Raw genomic sequence first — 8,885 nt, 5'->3', positions numbered from 1 at the left:
CCGGCGGCGCGCGCTGGGACCAGGGAGCGGTTCCCAGCTCGGTCCGCCCTGCTCGCGGGCCCCCCATGTTCGGCGAGCGGGGCGCGGAGCTGGTGCGGGGGCTGCACCGCGCCGCGGACGGGCACCTCCCCGCCTTCAACGTGAGCCGCGGCCCGGGCCCCTGCCCCCGGGCTCCGGCCCCTCCCCGGCGGTCTGGCCCGGCTCCCCGCCCCGCGCTGGGGGCTTCCCCGCCGGGCCCGGCCCCTCTGGGCCCCGGGAGAGCCGCGCTAGAGCCCGGGGTCCGGCAACCGGCCCCGGGCTGATTGTCCGCGGCCCTCCCCCCGCCGGGGCCGGGCCGCCGGGCCGGGGCTCTGCGCCGTAAAGCCTGTACAAGCCGCATTGGCTTTACCCGCAGCAGCCGTTGGGTGCTGTGCTCTGGTCCGGTAGAGCGAGACCGCAGCCCGTGTTTGTGACAGGCGAGACCTTCACCCGCGTGCGTCAGGGGCGACTGCTCAGGCTAACAGGCCCGTCCCAGGCCAGCCAAAGGTGGAGCAGGGCAAAGCCGTTATGAGACTGAGATTTCTTTCTGACTTGAGTATATTTCCTTTCAGTTTATAATGTAGGCACCTCTCCCTGCCTCTGCCTGTAATGATGGAGCGCCATGCCTAATTCAGACAAGTAAAACTTATTGATTCAAAATACCTGCTGAAATCAGTGAATTTATTTGTTGCAGGAGGATGGACTCCGACAAGTTCTCGAGGAGATGAAAGCTTTATATGAACAGAACCAGGCTGATGTGTAAGTGTGGTTGTCTTGGTGGAAAGACTAATGAATGAGCGGTCTACGCATGAGAAGAAAGGGAAAGCATGCCTCTTATTTAGAAATGACAAATACGGGAATGTTTCTCTTTGTTCGTGTGTGTTCAAGAGGCCATTAGAGTTTGTGCTTTTTTTTTTTTTACCCCCCCCACCCGAAAATTTTTTTCATAGCTTCCTTAATTATCATTAAAAAGGCAAAGTCTGAAGTACAAGGGAAGTGGCATCTTTCCTGTTTTGTTGAAGGCCTTCATTGGAAGGCCTGGAATTGTGGATTAGAATCTCAGGCTTTAATTGAAGGGCCCAGCATGCTGCATCTTTAAGAATCCAATTATTTATCAAGCTGAATTAAACATGTTCACAAAAACATCCACAAAGAGTTTGAACTGGGCTGAATAAAAAATCGCTCTGCTATTAATCAGATTTCATTTCCTGTGTATCTGTCGTGACACTGCTTGATCATAGATGATTTACTCAGCTGTGCAAATCCACTTACTGATCTAAGGGTGCATTCCCAAATGCAGGAAAGGACATGCGTTGTTAAATGTCACTTTTTACAAAATTGAAAAAAAAGTCAGTGTTTCAGTTGTATTTAAGAATAAAATAGGTCTTAAAATACAGCTAGGAATGTGTATGAGATAAGCCTCATGGATCAATTATTTTTATGCCTTTGTTCTCTTTTTTTGTTTTGTATTTTCAAAGAACAAAATTGCCCAGTGCCAGAAAAATTCGTTCGGAGAACACACAAGACAGCTAGCAAACTAGCTAATGTGGTCAAGAGATTATTTACTTAGCTGAACGCTAGTATGTGGCTCCCAGTGGGAGAAAAACGAGGTTGTGGTGAGGAGGGTGCTAAGTGCCAGAGAAATTCTAAACTAAACTACGTCTGAGCTTTGTGTGAATGTGTAGCTTTGGGAAAAATAATAGGAAGAATATATGCTTGCCAGTTTCTTGGTCTCAGCGTAATGTAATACTGTTTCCCTTTGCATTATTACCAGAAATGAGGCTAAATCAGGACGAAGTGACTTGATCCGAACAATCAAATTTCGTCATTGTTCTCTGCTGCGAAATCGACGATGTGTTGTTGCATACCTGTAAGTTTCTAATGGAGGTGTATCTTGCTTTCACAGCAATTGTCTGTGACTGGAATACGGTCTCTTACATGGACAAAGAGCTGCTTTTTCAAGCGCGTCCTCTGATTTTGTGTGCCCAGATTGAGACACTGTGGTCCTAATTTTCAAAGGGTGCTGAGCACTTGCTGGTCCCATGGACTTCAGTGGGAGTTGTGGGTGCCCAGCACCTCTGAGAACCAAGCTGCAATGTGTGTTTAAAAACAGCACACAGATCAGAGGCCACTCTTGAAAATTCTGGCCTTGATTCTTTTCCCAATGTTTTCATATTATGTTCAATATGAAACATTGTTTATCTGCTTAATCTTGGTTGTAGTACTGCATTCATCAGTAGCATCCAAGCACCTTACAAATGTAATGAGCAGGGGGTTGGACTAGATGACCTCTTGAGGTCCCTTCCAACCCTGATATTCTATGTTGTAAAATGAACACAGGAAGGTCTCTGTATCATTGTTTTCCCTTATTCTGTAGGGGCCTTGTTTTTATTTAAATACACCTCTACCCCGATATAACGCGACCCGATATAACATGAATTCGGATATAACGCAGTAAAGCAGTGCTCCGGGGGGGCGGGGCTGCGTACTCCGGTGGATCAAAGCAAGTTTGATATAACGCAGTTTCACCTATAACGCGGTAAGATTTTTTGGCTCCCAAGGACAGCGTTATATCGGGGTAGAGGTGTATATGATTTTGGCAGGCCTATGGAGGGAAGACTAGAATAACAGGGTTTTACACTTCATTCTGAAGGCATCAGAGTTGGTATAAATAGGGGATTGAGTCCAGATTCCTTTTTGGATTAATACCTCTGTTTCTGATTGAGAACAGAGTGGTTTTAATCCCTGGTTAATTCTTCCAGGTATGACCGGTTGCTTCGGATCCGAGCCCTCAGGTGGGAGTATGGCAGTGTCTTGCCAAACGACCTCCGATTTCACATGTCTGCTGAAGAAGTAAGCCCAGCTTTGTTATAAACTTGACTTGTTTAATAGATTCAGGGTAGAATGGAAGTTGTACTGGTAGACTTAAGAAGGCAGTGAAAAATATTTTAAAGTGGCTACAAGCCATGTTTTTTAAAGCGTGTCCACTCGTTATTGAGATCCTGTGTCCCTGTAGGATTGTTGGTTTAGTTTAGTGTTCTTATGTCTACAGACGGAGTGGTTCAATCAGTATAAAAAGTCTCTTGCTACCTACATGAGATCCTTAGGAGGAGAGGAAGGACTGGACCTCACACAGGACATGAAACCTCCCAAAAGCTTATACATCGAAGTAAGTGCAAGGCTGGGGCTTCTGAATGAGCTTTGTGTGTGGAACTATATATTAAAAGTGCACACCCAGGCTGGCAACACGAGACTCGAGAGCCACACTCAGCTCTTTTTGAAGACATAAGACTGCATGGCAACACTTGACAGCAAAGAGTTTGAAGATGTGCAGGTAGTGGCTGAATGCCACCAGGCTCTGCTCTTCCTTTTCCTTTAAACTCTGGTCCCAATGTGCTCAATATGCCCTCTGGTTCTAGGACCCCTTCTCGCTGTGCCCTTGCCTTTAATCCCTCACCTCCATAGAGATTCCTGATCATCCCCATTGGTTCATTTCTCTGCGAGATACATAATGTGATGGGGTGCTGGTGTTAAGCAAGGTGGGCCAAACTTACACAAACGAAGGTTGAGGTTGCTTGGTTTTGTGTTTCAGTTCCCTGTTTTATGTTAGATGTTGTTGGGCTGTGTGTCTGCCTTAAACACAGGTCAGGTGACGTGCAACAAGAGTAAACAGTGATTTGTGCACACACTGCATTCTGTGCCTGTGACATTGGTACTCCTGTCCCTGTGCATCTGCTGATGTTGAAAGAGACCCGTTTCTCCTTACTGTAGGTTCGGTGTTTAAAGGATCATGGAGAATTTGAGATTGACGACGGTATAACAATTCTGTTGAAGAAGAATAGCCAGGTACCTATGCCAAGAGAGCAGGACTGTTACTAAAACAGGATGACTGAACCCTTAGTGTGTAGGAACGAGTTGAGGAAATCATACTCTTCTGCCCCTGTGGGGAGCGCTTCCTTTGGAATCCTTCACGTAAAGGCTTGAGGGGGAATAACTGACAGGCCAGTGAGTGCTCTTGATTCTGAAGGATCCCAGAGCCCGTTGTGATGTACTCAGGGTGGCACAGCTGCAGTAAAATGCCATAGCTTCATGGAAGTTGACAGCAGCTGAGGATCTGCCCCTGTGTGTATGCACAGTAGTGGGGGGAGCAATTCTGGTTTATGGTTTGATCCTTGAAACAGTTACTGTGGGCGTAATGCTTGCTTCCCTGACTACAGCCATTGTCCACCCAGTAATAAGTGTTGCAGACGAGCCATTTTTCACACTGAGACCTTACTGGTTCCACACAAGACGCAGCAGCTGGGCAAATCTAGCTCTGCTGCCCTCTCCAGCTGTTCCTAGGGTGCAGCCTGGTGACTCTGCTCCAGTACAAATGCAGAACTTGGTTGTCTTCACGCAAGTCTGCCTTGAATTCAGAAAACGTCTGTTTGTTTTTCAGCATTTTTTACCGCGCTGGAAATGCGAACAGTTAATCAGACAAGGAGTGCTGGAGCATGTTCTGTCATGAACACAGGGCGGGAGCTGTGGGCCAGCCTCCATCGACCTCCTTCCTTGACGAACTCTCTAATAAGGAAATCAAACCAACTGTAGTGGTGATTTTAGCAGTGGCAAATACAGCTTTTCTAGTGTAATGTGTCCGTGTGGTGCTATGGTCTGCAAAGCACGGGGGTGGGGGGAGAGACAATTGTTTGATAACTTTCCCTGAAAATACACAGTGGGAAGCTTTTGGGAGCATTTTTAAAGTGATGCCAGTTGGCAACGGAGTTGGTTTCAAAGCGTCTGAAGTAGTTTCTGGGGCAGCACCTGCGTGAGTCCCTTTAGCAACTCTGTGCTTTCACACTCCTACTTCGACCCAAGCAGGGGTGAGTGATGCACAGAGGCAGCTACCGGGAAGCCCAGAGAGGATTTTTCTCTAATCTTCCTGCAACACCTCTGGTTCGTAGGGCCTCTTGCTGCCAGGGAGAGCAGCCAGGAGACAAGAGTCACCACAGGCTGCTCCTTGACCTGGCCCATGCTACCCTCCCAGCCCTGGCTGGTCTTGCCCCCCAGCCAAGATCCCTGAAGGCCCTAACACCAGCTCCTTTAAGTGTCCGCTCTGCCCCCACCTCCCTTCATGGCTCCTTCCCTGTGGGACCCTGAACCACCTCTGGGGCTAGAGTCATTTCCTAACCCCCCAACCAGCCCCTTCCCTTTTCCTGCACTAACAACATTCCTGGTGGTGCCTCCCCTGCTGTACCAACAGCCCCTTACCTCCTGCACTGCCCTGTGCTGGGACATCAGCTGCTCAGCAAGTCCCCTGCCACACACCCAGCCCCATCTCCTGGGCTCCACAGACCAGCACTAGCAGGCAGCTACCCGGGCCTACAGGGGAGGCTAAGGGGCCTGGTTCCCCCTCACTTTAACATCCATGCCAGGGAGGGACACAGCCCCTGCTACCATAGAGCCCCAAAGGCTGGACTCCCCTGGTTTTACTTCATTGCCAGGCTCCTCCAACGCCCAGCAGGAAGGGATACGTTGCTGTTCTTGGGGAACCAATGGCGGCCTGGCTCCAGGCCCCAGCTGACGGCGCCTATGGCCCCTACCCAGAGAGGCTCCGTTAGGGTGTTGCTGCTATTGCTGACAAGACCCTGGTGCCAGCCCTTCCTCCTCCCATCGTACTGCACGGCTGGGCAGGGAGGGATGCTCACCCTAGTGGTGGGGAATGGAGACTCCACGCACGGGGAGTCAGAAGAAACGGGGTACATGAGCAACACAGAAGGTGAACAGAATGCACCCCCTGCATCCTCAGACTGAAAGCAGCAATAGGGTGAAAGCAAGTCCCCCACCCAGAGCGAGACCATAAACAAGAAGTGGGAGACTGCTTTCACAACCAGCACACTTGGGAGGACCAATGCCTAAGAAGCCAAAATGGGCTGTAATAAAAGCCATATCCCTAGAGCAGGTGATGTACTAGCACCCCCTGAACCCAGCAAGTGAGCAAATGCTTGTACAAAAGACACCACACACACACAATTCTGAAAGGAAGGATGGAGCAGCCTGCATGGAACTTGGAGGGAGGAGATTGGAGGCAGCACTGGAAGTCAGTCTGTGTGCACAGGGCTGGAGTGCTGTCTGCAGTTGCAGCATCTTTGTAAACAGTTCTCTCAATAAAGAGCCATTTTAGTTTACAAGTATGGAGTCCTCATGTCCTCTCAGTCCTGCATGAGACTCCATACTCCTCAACTAAAACCCCAATGCTCTCATTAGTTAATTCTGTGCATCCCCTCACTCCCTGCCCAAGGGGCCCTGGTGCTACAGCTCTGAAGAGGGGCAAGGAACAGATGAGCCAAACCATATTTCACAGGAGAGGAGCAGGGAGCAAAGTGACTCCTGACAGCCAAGGCAGAGAACAAGGAGAGATCGCTCCACTGTCCCAGCTCTCTGGGCCAGGGCCTGTACTCTTGACTTGATATAGGCGAGGGTCTGTGTGTCCTAGAATCTAAGGGAAGTTGGGCAGAGCCAAATCCCAGAGGAAATAAAATCAACCCAGAAACCAATGGTAAAAATGTAATTTTAATATTAAAACCATTTCCCATTCCCAGTGACCCGAAAGCAGAAGACCCTAAAAATACAGCAGGTCGTTCCACTTCCAGCAGCATGGGCCCCTGAACGACAGCCAGGACTCAGGGGTGAATAGTATATTCTCTGTGTATAAAACTGCATGTACAATACAAACTGCCAGTGTGCAGACAAATTCAGAGGGCGTGTTGCAATTACCGTAAATAGCCCCAAGACAGACCCTTCCTTCTATTGTCTAGAATGGCCTGAATGGCATTAAAGCATCCGATGCTTTCCCGTTGAAAAAACAGGGCACGCTTCTCTTATGGCCATTATCTCTTTCCCCCGCTCCCTGAGAGATCTCAGCAAGCCCTTTCCCCTGCTGGGCGCAGCGGGGGAAGCCGCACACGGTGTCTCCACCCAGCACTAACACTGCCTATCCCAGCGGCAGATGGGAGTTCACCATGACCCAGTGTGCAGACCGGGACCCCCTGCAGCCCAGCGGCTCCCAGGCTGAGATAATGGAGTGCAGCGACGGTGTCTGCTACTGATTGTCTTTCCAGCTGCAGCCAAACCCAGCACCGGGGCCCCTTCACACACCGAGAGATGCCTGCGCCATTCTTCTAATCACTTCGGTCAGGGCTGAGAGTTTTTCCTCCAGGGCCAAGTTCTTTTTCTCAGCACTTTTCTGCCTCTGCTCAGTTGCCTGCAGAGCTTTCACCAGCTGCGCGTTCTCCACGTACAGGTCTTTCAGCAGCAGGTCACACTTCACGTTTCTGTCGCGCTGGAAGGCAGGAGGAAGCAGCTTTAGGTCAATGGCCATTCCATGCAGCCCTGCATGAACTCCCCTAGGGGTCAGGCTCTAGGCCTCGCCTTGTAAAAATAATTGTTACAGAATCAGATGGAGCCACAATTAACAGCTCTTCACCTGGACAATGGGGCAGGCTTTGATGCCAGGAGAGCGGCCCTCTGGTGCCCAGCTGATCTAACTGGAGCCGGATTTCTTATCCACCCTCTGCTGAGCACAGACAGGGTGCAGTATAGAGAAACTCATAACCCCGACTCAAATGACAGTCCAGACACTGCCCTAGGGCTCTCTCCTCAGCACGAAGCCCAGGCCCTGGGGCTAGATAAGGGGAATGCAGGGAGATGAACTCCACCCCTCCAATCCAGAGCCAGGATGTGGGGCTATCTCCTATAGCACCTCCCCTCTGCGGCTGCTACTCCACCCTAAGGGCAGGAGAACACACAGCCCCTCGGGGTTGGCTGGGCAGGGCACTGGAGACCACAGAGTCTGCATCGGGGAAGAGCATCTTCGCACATGGACTCGCCAGCTGAGCCAGGAGGGCTTTAAACGAGGTGACAAAAGCCCCAGGTAAGTAGAACAAAAGGTGCCTGTAACAGAGGACTAGATGTTGGGGGCAAATGGAACATTACACTGGAGTCACTGGAGCAACAAGAGGGGAAAAATCAGTGGGGGAATCTGCTCAACATCTTAGATGTTTATACACAAATGCCAGGAGTATGGGAATAAACAGGAAGAACGAGACATCTTAGTCTATAGGCTAAATTATGACTTAATTGGTATCAAAGAGAGTACACTTATACAATGTGCAGATCACACCAAGCTGGGAGAGGCTGCCAGCACTTTGGAGGACAGGACTGGAATTCACAATGACCTTGATAAATTTGAGAACTGGTCAGATACCAACAAGATGAAATTCAATAAAGACAAGTGCAAAGTACTGCACTTAGAAAGGAAAACTCAAATGCACAGCTACGAATGGAGGATCACTGGCTAGGTGGTAGTGGTGCTGAAAACAATCGGGTTTTTACAGTGGATCACAATTTGAATGAGAGTCAACAATGCGATCCAGCTGCGAAAAAGGCGAATATCATTCGGGGGTGTATTAGCAAGAGTGCTGTATGTAAGACACGGGAGGTAACGGTCCTGCTGTACTCGGCCCTGGTGAGGCCTCATCTGGAGCACTGTGTCCAGTTCTGGTGCCGCACTTTAGGAAGGAAGTGGATAAATTGGAGAGAGTGCAGAGGAGAGCAACAAAAATAGTCAAAGGTTTAGAAAACCTGACCTATGAGGGAAGGTTAAAAAAACTGGGCCCGTTTAATCGTGAGAAAAGAAGACGGGGGGGGAGGGGGGACCTGACAGCCTGCAAATCCGTGAAGGGCTGTTTTAAAGAGGACAGTGATCAGTTCTTCTCCATGGCCACTGAATTAGGGCAAGATGTAATGGGTTTAATCTGCACCAAGGGAGATCTAGGTTAGAGATTAGGAGAAACTTTCTAACTCTCAGGGAGTGAAGCTCTGGAACA

General features: G+C 49.8%; 2 protein-coding genes across 3 annotated transcripts in view; one reads left to right on the top strand and one right to left on the bottom strand.

Annotated features, from left to right (window-relative positions):
* Positions 1-4,649, top strand: GINS1 (GINS complex subunit 1). 2 transcript variants are annotated; one of them, XM_024213970.3, is made up of 7 exons: positions 1-140; positions 713-777; positions 1,793-1,888; positions 2,781-2,871; positions 3,071-3,187; positions 3,790-3,864; positions 4,457-4,649. In XM_024213970.3, the coding sequence occupies exons 1-7, from the start codon at positions 66-68 to the stop codon at positions 4,523-4,525; spliced, it is 588 nt and encodes a 195-aa protein (XP_024069738.1). In that variant the 5' UTR covers positions 1-65; the 3' UTR covers positions 4,526-4,649. The 2 variants fall into 2 exon arrangements, with proteins under 2 accessions (XP_024069738.1, XP_024069739.1); XM_024213971.2 differs by lacking the exon at positions 1-140 and adding an exon at positions 392-525.
* A 1,942-nt stretch (positions 4,650-6,591) lies between these two features.
* The window catches only part of NINL (ninein like), a 54,176-nt gene continuing 51,882 nt past the window's right edge, over positions 6,592-8,885 (bottom strand). Inside the window, exon 25 of the mRNA XM_024213957.2 lies at positions 6,592-7,339. Coding sequence (XP_024069725.1) covers positions 7,148-7,339 — 192 coding nt within the window. The 3' untranslated portion in view covers positions 6,592-7,147. The remainder of the gene's footprint in view (positions 7,340-8,885) is intronic.

The sequence above is a fragment of the Terrapene carolina genome, unplaced genomic scaffold (assembly GCF_002925995.2).
Source record: "Terrapene carolina triunguis isolate 2854851 unplaced genomic scaffold, T_m_triunguis-2.0 Scaffold275, whole genome shotgun sequence".
Lineage (NCBI taxonomy): Eukaryota > Metazoa > Chordata > Testudines > Emydidae > Terrapene > Terrapene triunguis.
Note: the sequence above shows the minus strand (reverse complement) of the source record. Positions and strands in the feature narration are given on the sequence as shown.

Bases quoted from the DNA above. Each gene is read 5' to 3' on its own strand.
- GINS1 (XM_024213970.3), top strand. From the start codon at position 66: ATGTTCGGCGAGCGGGGCGCGGAGCTGGTGCGGGGGCTGCACCGCGCC. The intron at 778-1,792 runs GTAAGTGTGGTT...CATTATTACCAG, and splicing joins GAACAGAACCAGGCTGATGT to AAATGAGGCTAAATCAGGAC. The intron at 2,872-3,070 runs GTAAGCCCAGCT...TTATGTCTACAG, and splicing joins TTCACATGTCTGCTGAAGAA to ACGGAGTGGTTCAATCAGTA.